Source organism: Hyperolius riggenbachi, chromosome 10 (genome assembly GCF_040937935.1).
Source record: "Hyperolius riggenbachi isolate aHypRig1 chromosome 10, aHypRig1.pri, whole genome shotgun sequence".
Classification (NCBI taxonomy): Eukaryota; Metazoa; Chordata; class Amphibia; order Anura; family Hyperoliidae; genus Hyperolius; species Hyperolius riggenbachi.
This window is the reverse complement of record NC_090655.1, coordinates 45,047,745-45,070,640: the sequence shown is the minus strand read 5'-3', so window position 1 is coordinate 45,070,640 and position 22,896 is coordinate 45,047,745. Positions and strand designations below refer to the sequence as shown.

General features: G+C 46.4%; 1 gene segment (V, D, J or C); it reads right to left on the bottom strand.

Moving 5' to 3' along the window:
* Window positions 1–4,872: 4,872 nt before the first annotated feature.
* LOC137535945 (T cell receptor beta variable 10-2-like) overlaps window positions 4,873–22,896 on the bottom strand; it is a 102,794-nt gene continuing 84,770 nt past the window's right edge. The window contains 2 exon segments of the V gene segment in view: window positions 4,873–5,983; window positions 9,253–9,284. Of these exon segments, the coding sequence occupies window positions 5,670–5,930 (261 nt within the window).

Here is a 22,896-nt window from a genome sequence, read left to right as displayed (position 1 = left end):
CTGCCATTGGGAAGAGGCGGGCCATGTGTGCTGGCACATCGACGGCAGTGCTGTCCTCCTCATCCTTCTCCTCTGCTGCCTCATCCTCTCTCCACCCCCGCACCAACTCAGCTGCGCTGTGCTGATCCCCCTCATCAGCAGCAAGGTCAGGGACCTCCACCAAGTCCTCCTCCTCCTCCCCCTCAGAGGTGGACTGTGCAGCTGCTTGCCTCTCCTGCTGGTCCAAGGCTGCCGCTCCCTGTTCCAGCAAAGCATCGAGGGCCCTGTTCAGCAGACAAACCAGGGGCACCCACTCGCAGACCATAGCATGGTCCCTGCTCACCATGTTAGTGGCCTGCAGAAAGGGAGCCAGCACTAAGCACACCTGCTGCATGTGCCTCCAGTCATCATCGGGGACGATGGACGGGATGTTGCTGGTCTTGTCCCTTCTCCGAGTGGCGGAAACAGTGGCCAGGGCAAGGTACTGGTTGACAGCGTGCTTCTGTTCAACCAGACGCTCCAACATCGCCAGGGTGGAGTTCCAGCGAGTCGGAATGTCAAGGATCAGCCGATGGCGTGGCAGCTCCAGCTCCTTTTGCACGTCTTCCAGGCTCGCACAGGCTGCAGCCGAGCGCCGGAAGTGACGCACAACGTTCCTTGCCGTTTCCAGCAGTTCGCCCATCCCCTGGTAGGTGCGCAAGAACTTTTGCACCACCAGGTTCAGCACGTGGGCAAGACAGGGGATGTGGGTCAGGTTTCCCCTGTCTATTGCGGCAACCAGATTGGCCCCATTGTCGGCCACCACCTCTCCGACTCTGAGGCCTCTGGGGGTCAGCCAAATCCTCTCCTGCTCCTGGAGTTTGGCCAACACATGGGTTGCCATCAGCTTGGTCTTCCCAAGGCTGACCAAGTGCAGCAGCGCTTGGCAGTGGCGGGCCTTCACGCTGCTGCTGAGGCGGGGGGTTTGGCCAGGTGTGCCGGAGGATGGCAGAGGATCGGAGGAACCTGCTGCAGTTCCCCTGACCCTGCGGGGGGGCACCACCCACTGTGTTGCTGCTGCTGTGCCCGCTGCTGCTCTCCCATCCTTACCCCCTTCCACCAAGCTGACCCAGTGGACAGTGAAAGACAGGTAGCGGCCTGTCCCGAAGCGGCTGCTCCAGGAGTCCATGGTGACGTGGACCCTTTCACCAACCGCGTGCTCCAGCCCTCGCTCCACATTGGCCATCACAAAGCGGTGCAGTGCAGGAATGGCCTTGCTGGCGAAGAAGTGTCTGCTGGGGAGCTGCCAGTCTGGGGCTGCGCATGCAAGCAGCGCACGCATGTCGCTCCCCTCCTGCACAAGCGTGTACGGCAGGAGTTGGGAGCACATGGCCCGTGCCAGCAAGCCGTTCAGCTGCCGCACGCGACGGCTGCTGGGGGGCAGAGCCCTAACCACCCCCTGGAAGGACTCGCTCAAAAGGCTCTGGCGTGGCCTTTTGCTGGCACGGGAATCAGCAGACACAGCAGAGGAGGCCACTGAGGACTGGCTGCCAGAACAGGCCTCAGTGTCGGCGGCAGGAGTTGCAGAGGGGGGAGGAGCAGTGCGTTTCCGCTCTCCTGCTGGTGCTGCTGGAGGAGCAGGAGGGCGGGTGGCTGCTGTTGCTGCTGCTGCTGCTGCTGAAGGCTGTGCAGTGATGGGTGTGGTGCCACTGCCAGCACCAGATGCCTTCAGCCTCTGGAACTCCTCATGCTGGTGGAAATGTTTCGCAGCAAGGTGGTTGATGAGCGAGCTGGTGCTGAACTTTAAGGGGTCTGCACCTCTGCTCAACTTCCGCTGACAGTGGTTGCAAGTGGCGTACTTGCTGTACACTGTGGGCATGGTGAAAAAACGCCAGATTGGTGACAAAAACGACCCCCTACGGCATGGAACCGCTGCTGCCTGTCTCCCTGTGGTGGTTGGGGGGGGGGGGCTTGGGTGCGGCTGGTGGTGGTACTGGCAGATGCTGCTGCTGCTGCTGAGCCTGAGACACCAGCAGGCTGTGGGACCTGCCTACTGCTGCCAATGCTTGCAATGATGCGCCTCCTTGCAAGGCCCACAAGCGCATCCTCCTCCTCCTCCTCAGAGCTGCTGAGGACGACATCCCCTGGAGGTGGTGGCACCCAGTCTCTGTCTGTCACCGTGTCATCATCATCCTCCCCCTCCTGAAACATGTCCTGCTGGGATGATGACCCCCCAAACTCCTCTCCTGATGCATGGATGGGCTGCTTGACTGTCGCCACAGTCTTGCTGTCCAATCCCTCATCCCCCAAAGTGCCCATCAGCATCTCCTCCTCAAGATCGCCAACAACAGCAGACAATTTACTCATGATGCCTGGGGTCAAAAGACTGCTGAATGACAGGTCGGCGAGTGACGGTGAACTGGCCTCCTCCCCAGGCCCTGCTGGGCGGCTGCTGCGAACAGGGGTGGTGGTGGTGGTGGTGGTGAGGGTGGAGGCCTCGGATGCAGAGCTGATGGCGGGCTGCTCATCCTCCGTCATCAGTTGCACCACAGTGTCTGCATCCTTTTCCTCAATGGGACGTTTCCGACCCGGCTGGAGGAAAATCGGAGCAGGTGCTACACGCTGCTGCTGCTGCTGTGTCTCTGCAGCGTGAGTTGCAGATGCTCCTGTTGGGCGGCGCCCAAGGCGTCCACGGCCAGTGGCTATGGGAGGAATGTTAGCCACTGACGCTGCTGCTGCTGCGGAACTGTGCATGGTGGCGCGCCCGCGCCCGCGGCTTGCCACAATGCTGCTCCCTTTCCTCCTGATTCCCTTGCTGCCCTTCCCCTTGCCCAAACCGCGCTGGCTGCCACTTCCAGACATCTTCGATGTTTTGGGCGTAAACACAAAAGTTTTTGAAAAGGGCGGGTGAAAAGTGGGGTACTTTAATGGAGTGGGTTGGTGGGTGAGGTGACTGAGTGAGTGTCCCGACTCCCTAGTACAGTAAGTAAGTAGTAACAGTCAGGAAGTACAACTAGCAGTTTCAATAATCAGTAGTAATCACAAGGAAATAGAGTGTGTGTACACTACAGACAGTGAGTGCACGCACGCGCAAACACGCGCAGGAGCTGGCCTATGAACAGAGAGTGAGTGAGTGTCCCTAGTACAGTAAGTAAGTAGTAACAGTCAGGAAGTAGAATTTACAATAATCAATCAGTAATCAGAAGGAAATAGAGTGTGTGTACAGTACACAGACAGTGAGTGCACACACACACGCAGGAGCTAGTAGCCTATGAACAGTGACAGTGAGTGTCCTAGTACAGTTACAGTATATAACTATTCAGAAGGAAATAGAGTGTGTGTACTACACAGACAGTGAGTGCAAGCACACGCAGGAGCTAGCCTATGAACAGTGACAGTCAGTGAGTGTCCTAGTACAGTTACAGTATATAACTATTCAGAAGGAAATAGAGTGTGTGTACACAGACAGTGAGTGCAAGCACACGCAGGAGCTAGCCTATGAACAGTGACAGTCAGTGAGTGTCCAAGTACAGTTACAGTATATAACTATTCAGAAGGAAATAGAGTGTGTGTACACAGACAGTGAGTGCAAGCACACGCAGGAGCTAGCCTATGAACAGTGACAGTCAGTGAGTGTCCTAGTACAGTTACAGTATATAACTATTCAGAAGGAAATAGAGTGTGTGTACTACACAGACAGTGAGTGCAAGCACACGCAGGAGCTAGCCTATGAACAGTGACAGTCAGTGAGTGTCCTAGTACAGTTACAGTATATAACTATTCAGAAGGAAATAGAGTGTGTGTACACAGACAGTGAGTGCAAGCACACGCAGGAGCTAGCCTATGAACAGTGACAGTCAGTGAGTGTCCTAGTACAGTTACAGTATATAACTACAATACAAAATACAATCACTAAGTAGTAGAGGACAGCAGAAATACTGTCTAATACTATCTAATACTGTCTAAATACTAATGAGAAATAAACTAACAGAGGACAGGAGGACAGCTGCCCACACAGGCAAGGCCCTGAGGCCTAAAGCTGTAAGCCTGCAGCAGCTGTCTGAGTCTCTCTCTATGTAACACAAAAGCTACTAACTAAAATACAATGTCTATCTAACTAACAACAATATAGGTGTGTATAGGAGGTGTATGTGAGCAAAAACGCTAGGTAAATGACCACAATAAAGCTCTTGCTAAGCCAAAGCACAAAGGAGCAACTCTCTCTCTATGCAAGTCTCAGGCAAGGACGGAGAAACGGCACATGGCGGCCACTATTTATAGGGTAGGGGCTGGCCAGGGTCCCCCTCTGTGATTGGCTGCCGTCAGAGGGCCTGGGAGCCCTCTGATTGGCTCTAAGGACATCAATCTGGGCTATGACGCTATTCGAGCTCTGTATTCGAGCTCGAATAGCGCCGTTTGCTCGAATAGCTCGAATAGTGAATGGGCTATTCGCGTTTACTCGAATAGCCCATTCGAATAGCTGCAGCTATTCGGAGCTCGAATACCGAGCTCGAATAGCTGAAAAAGAGCTCGAATATTCGAGCTCTGCTGAGCACCACTGTCCGCATCACAGGGGCTCCCTCTATATACTTACACATGCGGCTGCATACTGCGCAGCCGCATGTGTAAGGGTATGGAGGGAGCCCCTGTGATGCGGACAATTTGCCGCGTCCTCCGGAAGTGACGGGACCCGGTACCAGCGATAGAAACAGCGGTGGATGGCGGCGTGGGAGCGATCCAGGCTTATGGGGCTGGAGGAAGCCCCAGGTATGTATAAAACCGTTTCCTATTTTTTATTCAGCTTCCTCTCTGGTTCCCTTTAATGTCCACACTCCTTCCCTTGCTTCCCCTTGGTGAATCCCCTGTATCAGAGGAAGGCTAGGTTAGTAGTTGCCCCCCCCCCCTCTCCCACAGCTCTGGGGCCCTCTGCGATTTCAGGGTGCTGCTCCACTCCCTTACATATCATGTGTTTAAGTATGTGCCAAATGAAGGGAAGGTTACAGGTTGTTGTGCCTAATTCAGAAACAGCCATGGTTATAAATAGGCCCGGATTTACATCACAAGAGCCTATAGGCACAGATGTCCTGGCACCCTATACTCGCCGTCCATGAACCTCCAAACCCCCCCAATCTGCACCGCAAGTGTGCTGACTGGCCCAGCTGTGACTTCTCCCTTACTTTCCTTGCCTGTAGCTACAGGTGTACCTTAGCATTAGGTAGCCAGTGGTTTCCTCAGTATTAAGTAGCTAGTGGTGCCCCCACCGAAGAGAGATCTCACCAGTGGAATTCAGATAGCTGGGTGAGTAACCTCTCATTTACACTCTCATCAGGACTCTGTATAGAGAAGAAGGGAGGCATTAGGGGATTGGATTGGAGTAGCTGCCTTTTCATCTTCTGGCGCCTGCAGGCACATGCCTACAGTGCCTTATGGTAAATCCGGCCCTGGTTATAACACTGAAAATAACCAAATCTCTTCTCCAATCAAATAAAATCAATAATAATTATTATTTTTTAATCTGAGGCCCCAAGTTCTCTTTAAGCTCAAGCTCATTGCACATATTTAGTGCACTGTCTAATTTTTCTTTTTGCTGCACAGATGCTGCACCTGAATTCAAGAATTCCCACCACGATTTCCTGTGGTATTCATAAGCTCTGAGAAGAATACACTATTGGGTAGAGGCCTGCTAGTTCTGCACACTGTCTCTGGGCTCTTCACTCGATGTGAGTACTGCTGGCACAGTAATAGAGTGCATTGTCTTCTGCTGTGACTTCACGGATGGTCAAGATATTCCTCTCAATCTTCTCAGGAGTGATGATAAATTTCCCATCCTCGAATCCACTTCCCATCGTTGCTTTGTCCAGGGATGCTGTGTATCCAATAAACACAAGCTCTTTTCCAATCTTCTGCCGGTACCAAAATTTCCAGTAGTGGCTTGTGTCCTCATGAACACAGGTCATCGTCACATTGTTCATTGGCTGAGTCACAAGCAGCTTCGGATTCTGGATTACATCTGCAGCCAGAGAAACTTAAGGGACAGAAACGATACTTATGCCATCAATATAACTTGGACATTATACATATGATAATGCAAGGTGAGCACTTTGATAACATTGAAGTTGTGGAATAACTCATATATAGTTTACAATTCACCTTCAGAATACTAAGAGCCTTCCCCATCAGGGTTACCGAAGGCTTGAGGATGGAGGTGTACATTGTACACCTGAAAATTGCACAATCTATTTAAAGCAAACCTGGACTTCAAATAAACTTATGAGATAATTACTTAAATGTGTAGTATCAAGGGTCAGGGTAAATAGAACATGACTAGTGCCTCTAATTCTTATTTTTAGTTTAAAGACTGAATTTCTATGGTTAAGAAACAACATCCTTGTTAGTGTGAGATGAAATCTGCTTTATTCAGCTGTAAAATAAAACAAATATTAACCTTTTGAACTTTTCAGCCCAATTATGTCATCAGCAATGTTTCCTCAGCCAAAGAGAAGTATTTGGCTTTTGTTTATTCTTCAGAAAATATACAGCTACATTAGACTGTTGGCCGGCTGATTTATTTGTATAGTTAAAAGCGCTGGTTTATTAACCCTTGCAATTAAAAAAAAAGTGACAGATAGAAGAAACAACTTACAGTGTGTATCTATGTTGCGTGTCTATTGATATTAAAAAGTTAATGCACCAAGGAGCGCTCCGTTGTTTCTTCTATCTGTCACTTAGGATTGCTGGCGCCACTGAGTTAAAGGAGCAGCACCTGCAACCCATCTCAGTACCAGGGCAGCCGAGGTCAACTTCTACCTTTGAATTAAAAAAAAAAAGACCTCTGGTATCAGTTACTTTGAATAAAGAAGCAAAAAAAACAAAAAAAAAAAACAACAAATAAGTAACATTTGACACCGTTTTGTCGCCCCTTTGTCACCCTTATTAATAGCATTCACATATTCCTTCATGTGTTAAGGGTGAGTGCAGGTGGTACCATCTGCTACAGTGTATAGCATATTGCACAGGTGCCCACACTTTCTCGGCTTGTGAGCTACTTTCAGAATTAGCAAGTCAAAATGATCTACCTATGTACAATTTTAGGAGCACAGTTGTATATACAAAATGGAAAATGTAGTGTGGTTGGGATTTACCATGAAGTCCTTTGCGATCTACTTGTAGATCCCGATCTACCTAATGGGCACCCCTGGTATATAATATTTTTCAGTAAGATGCAGTCTGAAAGCTATCCTGATAATTAATAACTACAGAAAGGTAATTCATGGCATCACTTACAAGGAAGACAGCACAGAGGAAGGAGGAAGTGTACAACCCGTATCATATTCAGGAACTGATCTCTGCAACGTGAGGCCAAGCTGGCTGATAGCTGAACAGGATGTGACAATGCATGCTACAGTGAATGCGAGTCACTTAACACCATAGGTTATCATTATCTATACACAGCTCCACCTCCATATATTATTATTATTTATAAAGTTCCACTGAAGAAGGTTATTTCAGTGCAAGACGCTCAGCACCGAGTGCCGAAACTAGTCGCTGCTATAGCAGCAATGTTATAGTGCCCAGCCGGTCCCGTTCTAGACTTTTTGTCGCCTGAGAAAACTTGTAAGGAAGCATCTCCTCCCCCCACAGGTAGTATTCTTTTCCCCAGTATAGGTAGCCTGGAGGAGGTAGCAGCCAGGAAGGGGGAGCAGCCCCTCCCTCACCTGGGGCTCCCCTGTCCGCTATTTGCCCAGCATTTAAGTCAGCGGAGAGCAGGGAAGCAATAACTCACATTCCTTCTTCCATTCCAGTTGTTGCGTTCCACTGCATGTGTCACTTCCTGCAGTGCCCGCCAACTGTACTATGTATAGTGGGCGGTATAGCAGGAAGTGAGGTGAGCATTGGAACTCAACGCCTGGAACAGAAGAAGGAAGGCGAGTCATTGCTTCCCCGCTCTCTGCTGGCTTAAATGCTGGGCAAATTGCTGGAGGGGGAGGTAAAACAGGGGAGCCCCAGGTGAGAAAGGGGGGAGGGGTCTGATCCCCCTCCCCATCGCTGTGCACGCTGCTCCCCCTTCCTGGTTGTTACCCCCTCCAGCTCAGTGCCCCCCCCCCCCCCCCCATGGCGAGGCGGGAGCCCCCTGACTTCCTCCGCCTGAGCAACCTGCCTCACCCCACCTCATGGGCAGTCCGGGGCTGGTGCGCAAGGTGTGTAAGGGTAATTTGGGTTTTCAGCAATTGCTGGAGCCCAAATTACATCTACCTTTAAAGGACTTACGAGGCCAAAAATCGAAAATTTGATCATTACCTGTTTAATATTTGGATCCATAGGGGAGTTCCTCCGCGCCCTCCGTTCTATCCCGCTGCAAAAGTATTCTTTTTATTGCCCCCAGGCTGCGACCCGACCCCACAGCACGGGTCGTCTCCTATGCCACACTCAAGATTGCTGCCGCAAAGATCCGTGGCTGCGCAGTACGCATGGCGGTGAGTGCGGATGCGCAGCTCTCTGCCCTCGCCCAGCCACGTACTCGCTGTCAGCGTCCCCCTAGTGTGACAGCTGGGCGAGGGCGGAGAGCTGCGCAGCCGCACTCTCCGCCATGCGTACTGCGCAGCAGCAGATCTTTGCGACGGCCATCTTGAGTGTGGCATAGGAGACGACCCGTGCTGTGGGGTCGGGTCGCAGCCTGGGGGCAATAAAAAGAATACTTTTGCGGCGGAATAGAACGGAGGGCGCGGAGGAACTCCCCTATGGATTCAAATATTAAACAGGTAATGATCAAATTTTCGATTTTTGGCCTCGGAAGTTTTTTAAGTTGCAAATGACTCGGAGGGGTCATTGAGAATTTGGCAGCAGTCATTCGGCACACCCAGCACACTGGCGGCGCAATAGTATGTACGCTCTTCCACACAGCTGTACAGAGTATATTGCACTTAATTGTCCTTCTGAGCGGCTCACAATCTAATCCCAACTATAGTCATCATGTCTATGTATGTATCATGTAGTGTATGTATCGTAGTCTAGGGGAAGCCAATTAACTTATGCCCGGAGGAAACCCACACAGACATGGGGAGAACATCCAAACTTCATGCAGATAGTGCTCTGGCTGGGATTCAAACCAGCGCCTGGCTACCACTATGCCACCGTGCCACCCATAACATGGGGCAATTATATCAGCAGAGAAAGTTGTATTGCTTGCTGGAATGTACAGGAAAATATAGTGTCTCATTTTCATTTATTAAGTTATCTAGTGTGCGTTGTACATTTAAAAACACAAAATAACAATCTATGAGATATTATACATACATGTTTCATTCTCCAGGGCTCTACTTGCCAGTCTGAAAGAAAAAAAAAATGTAAACTACAGAGTATTCCTTTACTGCTGTAGTAAACCATCCCGCAGCATTGCAGAAGGTAAGATTCCTGATGTGAGTGGTAAGTAAACATAAAAAAAAGGCAGCAGAGCACCTCCATAATATAAAAAAAAATAGAACCTCCTCCTTAAAATGACATCAATCAATGACAACATCCACTGGCTGGCAGGGCCGGATTTACCATAAGGCACTGTAGGCATGTGCCTACAGGCACCTTATGACGGAAAGGCCGCTCACTCCCCTCCCCAAGTGCCCCTCTTGCTACCTAATACTTGGGGACACCTCTAGTCACTTAATACAGCGGATAGCTCTGGCTACCTCTGGCTACCTAATACTAAGGGGCACCTGTAGCTACCTATGACTGACAAGGGAAGTAAGGGAGAAGTGACAGCTGGACAGCCAGCACACGTGTGGTGCGGTTTGGTGGGTGTTTATAGGTTTATGGAGGGCAAAGTCTGGGGTGCCAGGACATCTGTGCCCATAGGCTCCTGTGATGTAAATCCGGGCCTGTCCACTGGGGGGAGAGAGGGGTAAGAGCCATTTTGCACCCACCTAAGGAGTGCTTCATCAGTGACTGGTAAGTAACACTCGACAGACAAAAATGTGGCCACAATATTAGAGTAGTATACAAATTGAATTATGTATTAATGAGATGTCAACAAATCAAACTGACAATTTAAAGGACCACTATCGCGAAAATCGTAAAATTTAAAATACATACAAACACATTCAAATAAGAAGTATATTTTTGTCAGATTAAAATGAGCTATAAAATACTTTTTTCCTATGTTGCTGTCACTTACAGTAAGTAGTAGAAATCTGACAGAACTGACAGGTTTTGGAATAGCCCATCTCCTCAGATGGACTAGCCCAAAATCTGTCGGTTCTGTCAGATTTCTACTACTTACTGTAAGTGACAGCAACATAGGAGAAAAGTAATTTATGGCTCTTTTTTCTCTGGAAGAAGCATACTTTTCATTTGTATGTGTTTACATGTATTTTCAATTTTACCATTTTCACAATAGTGGTCCTTGAAGGAGCAACTACCCCCCTACAAGCAAGAATTGGAGGGGGGGGTGTCTAAAAATAATGAAATAATCTGATAAGGGGAATAAAGCTATATTTTCAGCACCGAGCAAATGAAAAAGTGCTAAAAAAAAACAAACAAAAAAAAACTAGGTAAGGGAAACTTAACAATAAGGATGATTTTTTTGTTTGTTTGTTTTATTTTTGTACCGAAGGGTAACCTTGGGTACAAAAAGACATATTTCCCTAAGGAGATCGAAGCTACTGTTCTGGACCTCCGCTGCCCTCTAGTCCCCCGTTGCTGAGCGTTCGTTGCTCCCCCCTCGAAAATGACCAGGCACCAGTGGAGGACAGCGTGGGAACCCTCTGGAAAGAGCTGAGAAAGAGTTAAGGAAACCTTCTGGAAAGAGTTGATGCTCCGATGGGGCCTCCTAACCTCCACAATTCAGCGCCTGATCACTGCCAGGCCCCCCACACTGCCAAACCCCCAGATTGCCCCCCTCCAGATCACCCCCTCAAATTGCAGCATCTAACCTACTCATCCCCCAAATATGCAGTCACCAATCAGACTATCAGACATTTCTATCCACTCCAGCCACAGCTACTCCAGCCTCCCCCTGATCCCCGCCAACAGCAGGGCGCCTCTCTTCTCCTTGCAGGCATGAATGACGTGATGTCAGATGCCTGCATCACATCAGGGAAAACGCCGCTGCAGCCAGCCATGTGACACAGCACCAAGCAGGAAGATGAACCATGGAAACCATGATGCAATCAGGTAATGTATGCAGGCAGGGGGCATGACTAGAGGGGAGCAGCACCTGCGATCGCAGGGGAGCCCAGAGCTATTTTTGGGCCCCCAACTACTAACCTTCCCTTCTTCCGATACAGAGGACTATACTTCAGGTCAGGAGTTTTTGTGGCTACACTTGTTACGGGTGTGAAGATCATGATGGCCACACTTGTTTGATGACCCCTATGAGATGCACCCCAAGGTTGTGGAGGGCACCAAAGGAAAGCAAGGGAAGAGGTGTGAGCATTGGGAGCCCCATAAAAGTTTCGCAGGGCTCCCCATGAATTGTAGTTACGCCACTGTATGCATACTTACCACGTCCCTCAACTGCCTGCTCCTGCCGCCTCACCTCCACCACCACCGTCTGCACTGGCACCACACACAGTTACACGTCCACGTCAAAGTACCAGGTTAGTGGCCGCTGGGCAAATATTCTTAAAGGGGCATTGGAGGCCCCTACATACTCAATTGCCCCCTTTACCTTAATGGATGTGCAGGCCCTGCCTCTAGAGCAGGGGTGTCAAACTCAAATACAAAGTGGGCCGAAATTGAGCTCTAGGACCAAGTTGTGGGCCAACCTCAATGTCTAGTGGCCACCTCTCTCCCTTATAACATTCCCTGGTGTCTAGTGCCCCCTCCTTCCCCTAAATGGTTCCCTGGTGTCTAGTGGCCCTCATCAATTCCTTGGTACCTAGTGCTTTCCCCCTCCTTGTATAGCTTCTCTGGTGATCTAGGGCTTACCCTCCAATACAGCTTCTCTGGAGGTCCTAAGTGGGCCAAACATAATGAAAAGTAGGGAAACCACCTGAGGGCCAAATCTTATGGCTCTGAGGGCCGGATTTGACCTACGGGCTGGAGTTTGACATGTATGCTCTAGAGCCTAGGTTCTCAACGTGTGGTACGCGTACCCCAGGGGGTACTTCTGATGGTTGCAGGGAGTACTCGGGCTTGATATACTTAACCAAGAATAACAAATTTAGAGTTTTAGAAAATGATAAATCTTATTCAAAACACCAAATTAGTTTTTTAGCTAATTAAAAGCAACAGTAAATGCTTGGAAATTGTTTAGAACCAATTATCATGTACTACAACTAAATATATATTTGTCAAGGGGTACTTGTGATAATGTTTACTATGCTAGGGGGTACTTGGTGAGTACAGGGTTTTAAAAGGGGTACATACCAATTAAATGTTGAGAAACACTGCTCTAGAGCAGTGTTTCTCAACATTTTATTGGTATGTACCCCTTTTAAAACCATGTACTCACCAAGTATCCCCTAGCATAGTAAACATTATCACAAGTACCCCTTGACATATTCCGGTATATATTTAATTCTAGTACATGATCATTGGTTCTAAACTATTTCCAAGCATTTACAATTGCTTTTAATCAGCTAAACCACTAATTTGGTGTTGTTTTTAAATAAGATTTATCATTTACTAAAATTCTAAATTTGTTATTCTTTGTTAAGTATATCAAGCCCGAGTACCCCCTGAGGTATGCGTACCACACGTTGAGAACCTAGGCTCTAGGGCATACATGTCAAACTCCGGCCCGTGGGCCAAATTTGGCCCTCAGAGCCATTAAATTTGGCCCTCAAGTGGTTTCCCCACTTTGCATTATGGTTGGCCCACTCTAGACCACCAGGGTAGCTATATTGGCGGTGAAGCCCTAGAACACCATGGCGGTGATGCCCTAGAACACCAAGGAGGCCATATGGTGAGGTAGGGGGAAAGAACTAAACACTAGGGAACTTTACAGGGGAGGCTGGGGGTCTCTAGACGCAAGGGAACTGTATAAGGGAGGGAGGACCTCTAGACATCAAAGAACTTTATAAGGGAGGAAGGTGGCCAGTAGACATTGAGGTTGGCCCGTGACTAGGCCCCAGTGTACAATTTCGGCCCACTTTGTATTTGAGTTTGACACCCCTGCTGTAGAGGATCCAGAGGGCTTCCTCTCCTTAGCTAAGTATATGTTTCTGAATGCGAGCTTCAGCTCTGGTTCTCTTTAAGATGACTGTCTTTGCTATAAACTACATGCCAACTTTTATATGAACTACAAGTTCACCTTATTCTGCCCGCATATTTTACAAACAGCCTGCCCAGTCTCATGTGTGTTAGGAGTGCACAAATCCTGCACCTGCCTTCTGCCTCGCACTGAGGTTTTCTGTGATCTATTCAGAAGTTCTAACTGAAAAGACCCTGAGAAGGGGCCTGTTGGTTCTGCACACTGTCTCGGGGCTCTTCTCTCGCTGTGGGTGCTGCTGGCACAGAAGTAGAGTGCGTTGTCTTCTGCTGTGACACTACGGATGGTCAAGATACTCCTCTCGGTTTTCTCTGGGGTGATGGTTATTCTTCCATCCCTAAATTCACTCTCCATATCTGGTTTTCCTGTGTATGAATTGTATCCTATAAGCGTGAGTTCCTTCCCCATCTTCTGCCTGTACCAAAACTTCCAGTAGTGGCTGGAGTCCTCGTGCACACAAGTGAAGGATACATTCTCCTTAGAATGAGCCACACACAACTGAGGATCCTGGATTACATCCACAGCCAGAGAGACTGATGGGACACAAACATCACTTTTATATCGTCAATATATCTACTATAGTATGCACGTGTGAACAATAAGGTTCCAGAAACACATTAGAGGTATGAAGGCCCTTTTCTGCCAATAGTTTCAGATATTTAAATATATTTTCCATTTTCATCACTTTTATAAAATAAAAACAGTTTCAAAAGGTATGTTCTTTAAAAAAAAATTGTTAGTTCTAAAAACAAATAATGTGTAAAGGTGGCCACACACCATACAATTTTTTAAATATCTGTTCAATTTAAGAATTGCAATCAATTTTTCTGACTGATTGTAACATTTCAAAATGTGACCAATGAACCACACACCTATGTTCAATTTTTTCCCCAATTATGATAAAAATGATTGGAAACTCAGAGAAAATTGCTAGGGTGTGTATATTAATAAATTGGCAATCTACCACACACCATACAATCTTTAGAAAGATTGAAGAAAAATATGTGGCATTCCGGATCCATAAAAATCGAAGAAAACGGGAAATCCGAAACCCTTTTTCTTTCAGTCGAATGAAAAAAAAAGCTTTCGATTTTTTCGGGAGATCCGAACGTTTTTATCGAATTGCTGTAAAATCGGATCATTTTATTGAATCGTGTGTGGCCATCTTAAATGTATTGCTTCATAAGATCTTTCCAATAACGTGGCAGAAAATTGTTTTCAGTCAAGGTTTTCTCCATCTTTACAAACTGGGAAATGCAAAAATGCCCACTACAAAGTTGTTGTGTTTGTTTTTTTTTTTGTTTGTTTTTTTGTTCTTGATTAAAAATGTGGTGATGTAACCAAGGATTATGGAACCCCCACCCCCCAGTAACAATTCATTACAGTACTTTTGTAAAGCTGCATCTCAGGGTCAATGGGCCTACAGTTTTCTCCTACTGTAGGATCCTGGCCCATATGCAATTTACTCTTTCTCCTGAGTCATCTCTTAGGAGATTATTTTTATATTCTCTTTAAAATAACTTTTAAGCATTTTACAATTCAAAAAGTACCTTAAAGTTGATAAAAAAGAACTATCAAAAATATTTTGAGAATTGACTTCTGGTGGCTTGCTGGTGGCTCGGCATTTTATGACAAAGAGAGAATATATCATCCAGGAGAAAACTCAGGTGAAAAAGAAAATTGCGTAAGGGCCTATTTTTCTTTTTCTGATTAAAATAACTTTTCAGCACTCTGAAATTGAAAAATTACTAAAAAGTGCAAAAGTACTATCATGATTATTCTGAGTATTTTCTTGCTTGCTGGAGGCTTAAAAGGGATTTTACTTGATAAGGTGTAAAAACATTACCTGGGAGAAAACATAGGAGAAAAGGTGAACTGAGTAAAGGTCGATGTCTTCTTATAGACCCGAGCTTTCCTATCAGAATACTGAGGTCCTTTCCCACCAGCAGTCCAAAAGGGTTATGAAAGTAGAATCAAGACTTAACCTCCTGTCAACCTTCACATTAATATTAAATGGGGGCCTGGTCCAATTCACAATTCATCCTAAGTTTTCTCCTAGGACAGTGATAGGCAAACTTGGCTCTCCAGCTGTTAAGGTACTACAACTCCCCACAATGCATTGCAGGAGTCTGTCAGCCACAGTCATGATTCATAAAGGCAAATGCATTGTGGGACTTTCTTTACAGCTGGAGAGCCAAGTTTGCCTATCACTGTCCTAGAAGATCATTTTTCATTTTCTTTTTAATAACTTTTCAGAAAAAGTACCAAATAGTGGGTGAAAAAGTACTATAACATTTTTTGGCTTGCTGGTGGATTAAAATACATTCAATGATAAAATGTGAAAATATAACCTGGGAGAAAACAGGAGAAAAAATGAACTGGATTGGGCCAAATGTCTCTGTGCATGTATTGCAAACTATTATTAATATAAGTACAGCTCTTAGCTAAACACCATATTTTCTCTTCTTATCCTTAACTGTGATTTTTAAATTTAATCTAAGAGATGGAAAATATCCCTCACCGTTTTTATAATCTACTCTGGAGGCAGACACACCACGAGTTCAGGGAGATCGGTTTAGAGTGTATAATAGTACTCATATTTTAAAGTAAAACTCACACATTACGCAAACAGCTATGAAATGTAACTGCTAGCATCACTTACATGGCACACAGCATAGAAGGAGGAGAAACTGTGGAATCCGTAGTATCATATTCAACATCTGAACTCTTTAACTCTGAGGCCTGATGAGGATTGTAAACAGGAAGAGACAATACAAGCTGCTAAATGTCCTCAGCAATGCATGCACAGCTCCTCCTATAGTTATCATTGATGAGAATATCAAAGCCTTAAAGAGAACCCGAGGTGGGTTGAAGAATGATATCTGCATACAGAGGCTGGATCTGCCTATACAGCCCAGCCTCTGTTGCTATCCCAAACCCCCCTAAGGTCCCCCTGCACTCTGCAATCCCTCCATAAATCACAGCCACCTGCATCCCTTCCCTCTCTGCTGATTGGAGGGAAGGGATGGGGGCAGGGACTGGAGCTATGCAGGAGGCGGGGGAGCAGCCGAGACTGACACTACAGATGTAAACACAGCCTCACAGCACGGCTGTGATTTATGGGGGATTGCAGAGTGCAGGGGGACCTTAGGGGGGTTTGTGATAGCAACAGAGGCTGGGCTGTATAGGCAGATCCAGCCTCTGTATGCAGATAACATTCTTCAAACCCACCTCGGGTTCTCTTTAAAGAGACACTGAAGCCAGTTTAAAAAAGGCTTTTTACCTTTTATTTATGTAAGGCATGTTTCTGGCATCAGTCCAAATTTGTACTATTTGCACCATAAGACGCAGTGACTTATTCTCCCCACTGTTGGGGGAGTAAAAGTGCGTCTCTAAAAAATATGGTAATTTCATGACGACTTTAGCGGTTAATAGCAAAGCCCCATACCAGCTGTCATCCCCAAAAATGCTGCTTTTGTTAAAAGTGATAGGCCTTGATTCACTAAAGGGTGCTAAGTGTTAGCATGCCAGTGAAAAGGCACTTATGACGCGAAAACGGCCACTTCACACACTAATATGCGCGCAAGCGTTTGTACGCGCAAAGTTAGCGCTGTGCGGTGCATGCGAAATGAAATAGAGTGAGAAGCTATATTACATGCAAATGGTGCGACGTTTCGGGCGCACCAACTTAACGCGCAATCAGTAACAGCTTTGGACGTGCAAACTGCTTAGCACCCTAGTTTGCACGTCCAAAGCTTTTAGGCATGCTAACTGTGTTAGCACCCTTTTGTGAATCAAGCCCATAGTGTCATGTAGGGGAGTCGGGGGAAAATGAGTTGAACTTACCCTGGGGCTTCTAATGGTCCCCCGCAGACATCCTGTGCCTGCGAAGCCACTCACCGATGCTCCAGCCCCACCTCCGGTTCACTTCTGGAATTTCAGACTTTAAAGTCCGAAAACCACTGCGCCTGTGTTGCCGTGTCCTCGCTCCCACTGATGTCACCAGAAGCATACTGCGCCGACACAGACCATACTGGGCCTGCGCAGTACGCTTCTGGTGACATCAGCGGGAGCGAGGACACGGCAACACAGGCGCAGTGTTTTTCAGACTTTAAAGTCTGAAATTCCAGAGGTGAACCAGAGGCGGGGCCGGAGCATTAGGGAGTGGCTGCGCAGGCACAGGATGTCTGCGGGGGGACCATTAGAAGCCCCGGGTAAGTTCAACTCATATTCCCCCGACCCCCCTACAGTATCCCTATAAACACACACATATATATATATATTTACTCACCTGGAGCTTTCTCCAGCCCCTTGCAGCCAACTGTCACACGCCAACCGCTCCTCTCCGCAGTAAGCCGCGTACAATGTGGGCTTGATTGACAGCGGTGGATTGCGCAGGCGCAGTAAGGTCGACCTCAGTGTCGGCCTCTGCACCGTTCGCGGAGACCGGAGATAACTCCTTTAAAGAGAATCTGTATTGTTAAAATCGCACAAAAGTAAACATACCAGTGCGTTAGGGGACATCTCCTATTACCCTCTGACACAATTTCGCTGCTCCTCGCCACATTAAAAGTGGTTAAAAACTGTTTTTAAAAGTTTGTTTATAAACAAACAAAATGGCCACCAAAACAGGAAGTAGGTTGATGTACAGTATGTCCACACATAGAAAATACATCCATACACAAGCAGGCTGTATACAGCCTTCCTTTTGAATCTCAAGAGATCATTTGTGTGTTTCTTTCCCCCTGTTCTCATGCACTGAAGTTTCAGGCTGCTCGTTTCTTCCTGCAAACAGCTTTGCCCTTGTCTGTAATTCTTCAGTATGTGAAAGCCCAGCCAGCTCAGAGGACAATTTATCCAGCTTGTAAAAGATGAGAGAAGCTGCTCTAATCTAAATAATACACAGGCAGTGTGCATAGAGGGACCTGGAAGGGGGAGTTCATAGCAGAACCACAACACTGAAGAACTTGGCAGCCTTCCAGACACAGGCCGACAAGTCTGACAGGGGAAAGATACATTGATTTATTACAGAGACTGTGATAGCAGAAAGTGCTGCAGTAAGCCAGAACACATTAGAATAGCTTTTGGAACTCGTAGGATGATAAAAAACAGGATGCAATTTTTGTTACGGAGTCTCTTTAAAGTAAAAGTCATGTATAATCAACACTCTTAATAACAGCTTGGAAAGGACTCACTTAGTGCTGGAGGTGTCTGCAGATATTAAAGTGTACCTGAGATGGCGTAAAAAAATGTATACATGCCTGGTGCCTCCTCCAGCCCCCTTCAGGCTGATCGGTCCCTCGCCATCCTCCTCTACTTCTGCTTGGATCCCCTGGTAGGTGGCCCGGTAACTGGTCGGTGCCAGACAGCGCAGGCACCGTCCGGCTGTTCATGCTCCACAGTCACGCTTGTGTGGCTGGCAGTGTTCAGCGTCCTGCACAGTAATACTGCACAGGTGAAGAACTCTCCCAGTGATGGGAGCAAACTGAGGTGCGCACACGCTGCCATGCTGCACATGCGCGGTACGCCTCAACTTGCAAAGTTACCGGGTCGCCTGGTGGAAGATCCAGGCGTCGATGGAGGATGGCGAGAGACCCATCATCCTGAAGGGTGCCCTCCTTTACTTTATCTTCAAACTAAATCTAAACAAGTGCGTGCAAACATAGTTAGAGGTAAAAGGCCCAGTGAGTTTTTACATATATTTAAATAAAATTATTAAGTGACTGTTTATAAATCATTTTATAACCACGTAGAAGTGTGTGATATTAATACGATCAATCAGCCAAAGCTAACTAGAATTAGAGATTGTAAAAAAAAAAGAAAAAAAAGGCAGAATGTTATCTGCAGCTTGCCCTAAAGGTATGTGACACAGAGATATTGCTGCACCTGGTACAATTCACAAACCTCATAATTTAGCAATATATTGTTTTGTGGTGCCACCTGGTGGGCTAGGGTGGAAACACCATTTATATTTGGATGTTTTTTTATGGAAAAAAAATCTAATACATTTTTTTATTCTCAATTTCTGAAGTCCTGATTTTTATACTGTCTGGTTTATGAAAGTAGGAACGGGTTTTTTTTTTTTGTTCGGCACCATATCACAGAAAGTGTGATAACTTGACACTCATCACAGCAACAGCACAGGAGACAGAACTGCTTAGACGTCGTCAAAGGTTAAGGTGGTTGTTCAGTAAACAGATATACAGATGGGTTCAGCAATCTTATCTCCGTTACATGTTACCTCAGCAAAGCAATCGGTAGAATCTTATGCGTTCCATGCAAACTTGGTCTATCCCTTGTGAATAGACCAGGCTTTCTTTTATGGTACATCTCTGCTAGTTGCACTTAGAGTATATATACAGCATACAGGTAATGGAAGTTAGTGATAAAAGTAAAGTTGAGGTGAAAGTTGAAAGTCAGAAGTGGCTCTGTGGAGCCTATTGGCTGTTTTGTACTAGCCTCTAAAGAGTTAAATGTGACATCATCCAGCAGGGATGTATCCATAACCCATCGCCTGCTATTGGCTGATAAGAACACGTGATAGCATGACAAGCACAGTCTTTACTGCGCATGCACTGGAAAATTCCATTTTCCAATGACCTGCTCCCTTGTTCTTAGGAGAACATTGTTTAATGTACTTGTCAGAAAGAAAAAAGATGGAGCACCAGCTCTGCTTGCTAAGGATTATTGCAATCACAATGGCAAAACAGGCATACCAGTAGGATAGGTGAGGATACCGGCCTAACAGCCGTTTTGCGGCAACTGCTGCTTTCTCAAAGGCAACAGAGGTATAGATATAGATACCTCTGTTGCCTTTGAGAAAGCGGCAGTTGCATCTTTCTTCTTTCTGACAAGTTCGATACATGTTTGTGAGCACAACTCTGGAAAGGGGGCAAACACTGTGAGTCTACTGCACAGCCAGCATCTAGTGCCTACCTATCTACACTTTATCCTACAGTATTGTTTAATGTACTTGTGAGAATATTTTCATAACAATGTCTCATGTTTATGTTGTTTGTAGTCATCTCGTCCGGCCTACACACTGGATATCTGTGCTACGGCCTTGTACCTACACATAGAACGTTTCTAATTCCTCCAAATGTCTTTATTTCTCTCTAAGAGAAATTCTCCTCCAAAAGACACTCTGCAGAGCAAGTCCTTTTACTAAACCAGTTATGTAAAGTGACTGAGGCCTCCGAATTCAAGCACATCATACTTAAATTCGAACAAGTTCTACCTGCGTACCATTTTCAGCAAAGTGCTAATGAAGTCAAGAGAAAAAAGAAACACCACTGTTCTCTGCTATTTAAAAAAGAAATATTAAAGCGTATCTAAAGGGGAAAAAGTTAAAAAGTGCTGAGGCTTCCTAGCTAGTGGCTTAACAGGGCCGGGCCAAGGCATAGGCTGGAGAGGCTCCAGCCTCAGGGCGCAGTGTAAGAGGGGGCGCAGAATTCATTCAGCTGTCATTCCTAATTGTGTTTGAAGCAGAAAGAAATAAGAAAAGGGGATACATGGCAGTGACTGCAAGCCAGATAACTACATATTAAGGTGTTGGGGAGGTTGTGGGCCCTGTGGCGCCTCTTAGTCTAATAGCAATCAGTGTGATGGCTGGGGCGGAGGGATGGAGGGGCGCACTTTGGGGTCTCAGCCTTGGGTGCTGGAGGACCTTGTCCCAGCTCTGAGTGGCTACATGTTTTAGGGTGCAACCCCTTCCTCAGGTGTACACCTGAGAAAGGGGGTGGACCCCGAAACATGAAGTGTGCATTTCAACACAAGTGTTCCCTCGCCAGTCGCCATAGCTGCAGTCTTCGTCAGCATCCCGGTGGCAGCCTGTAATGGATCGCCGACCCCATCGAGTTTGTGGCTTCTGCGCATGCACAGGGCCATGCTGCTGCCAGTGATTGCGCTTATGTTGCAGGGAGCGTTGTGTGTATGCGCATGGGCAGAAGCGATCCATTACAGGCTGACTGAGGGACACTGGAGAAAACAGCAGCTGTGGCGAGGAACACAGACACTTCTAGGGGCTGGAAGAAACCCCAGGTAAATAAAACAATGATATGATATGATTAGTTCATCTGCAAATGAATATTACATACTTACCTTGCCATTAGTTCCTCTCAGAAGCTTACCATTTTCTTCTAACAACAATTCTTTCCAGTTCTGACTAGATCTAGTCAGACTTTTCTCTCCAGAAGCCAAATGCCTTTGGGCCCTTCACCATATCAGTTGCTGCTAGTTATAACTGAAAAAAACAACTGATGTGCAAGGTAATGACCATTCATGTTTTCCTATGGCTCTGGCGATATTACTTGTGAACAGAGTCCTGACCCGAAAGCTTTACAGGGTCATTGTCACTTTTAAAATGGAGGATGGAGAAAGAAGTTGATGAGCAGACTATATAGGAGGTATGTATTACCTGTGAATGTTTATTTTGACTTTTATATTTCAGTTCAGGTTTGCTTTACGGTATACCTTAGACAAAAATACAAGTATCCATACATACCTGGGGCTTCCTTCGGCCCCCTCCAGACTGTTGGCTCCCTCAACATCTTCCTGTGCCTCCTTGATCCTCCACTGTCTGTCCCTGTACATCTAGTACTGTTCAGGCGCAGAAAACTCTTGGCGATGGAAGCGTGAAGGGAGCGCACACGGCCGGGCTGCGCATGTGCTGTATGTGGCGACTGATAGATATACCTGGACTGACAGAAGAGGATTGAGGTGGCCCGGGATGATGATGAAGGGAGCCAGTGGCCTGAATTGGGCAGGAGGAAGCCCAGGTTTCCTTTAAATTTGTATCTAACCTTTAGAGTCTCTCTAGGCCGGATGCACATGTTGCTACCAGATTTCCCAATTCCATTTTCTGTTTTTACTGTACAGACACTGCCACCTGTCCTCATTAATTCCCCTCCAGGCTTCCTGTGGCATATTTATAAGTTATAACTGAGAAGATGATCAGGGCGGGGCCTGTGGGTTCTGCACACTGTCTCTGGGCTAATGTTTCGCTGTGCATGCTGCTTGCACAGAAGTACAGTGCGTTGTCTTCTCCTGTGACGTTATGGATGGTCAGGATACTCCTCTCTGTTTTCTCAGGGGTTATAATTATTCTCTCATCAGTAAATCCGCTCTCCATCACAGGCTTATCAGTGTATGTCGAGTATCCTATAAGCAAAAACTCCTTTCCCATCTTCTGCCGATACCAAAGCTTCGTGTATTGGCTGGTGTCGTCATGTACACATGTGAAGGATATCTTCTCCATAGACTGAGGAACGGACAGTTGAGGGGTCTGGATTACATCCGCAGCCAATGAGACCGCTGGAACGAAGATAGTATTTATATCTGAGCATTTATGTTTGTGGGGATATTAATGTAGCATTGTATAACAAGATCTATTACGCAAAAAGGAAATAAAATCATTTCAGGGTCAGGGTTCACAGTTGGGCAAGTTTGTGTGCATTTTACCACATTGGGAACAGTGATGAGCAAGAATGCCGCATTTTTTTTCGCATTCATTTTAGCAAAAATAATGCTAAGTTTGACTTTCGAGCAAAAATGCCATCGAAAATCATTTTGTAATAACGTAAACGATTTTTTTGCATTTTTGTGCTAAAATAAATGCCTTTTTGTTTGTTTGTTTGTTTGTTTGTTTTGTGTGTGTTTTTGCAGTGAAATAACTATTTTCAAGTTTTTGCTATAAAAATAAAAAAAATTAGCATTTTTACAAATTTTTGCCATAT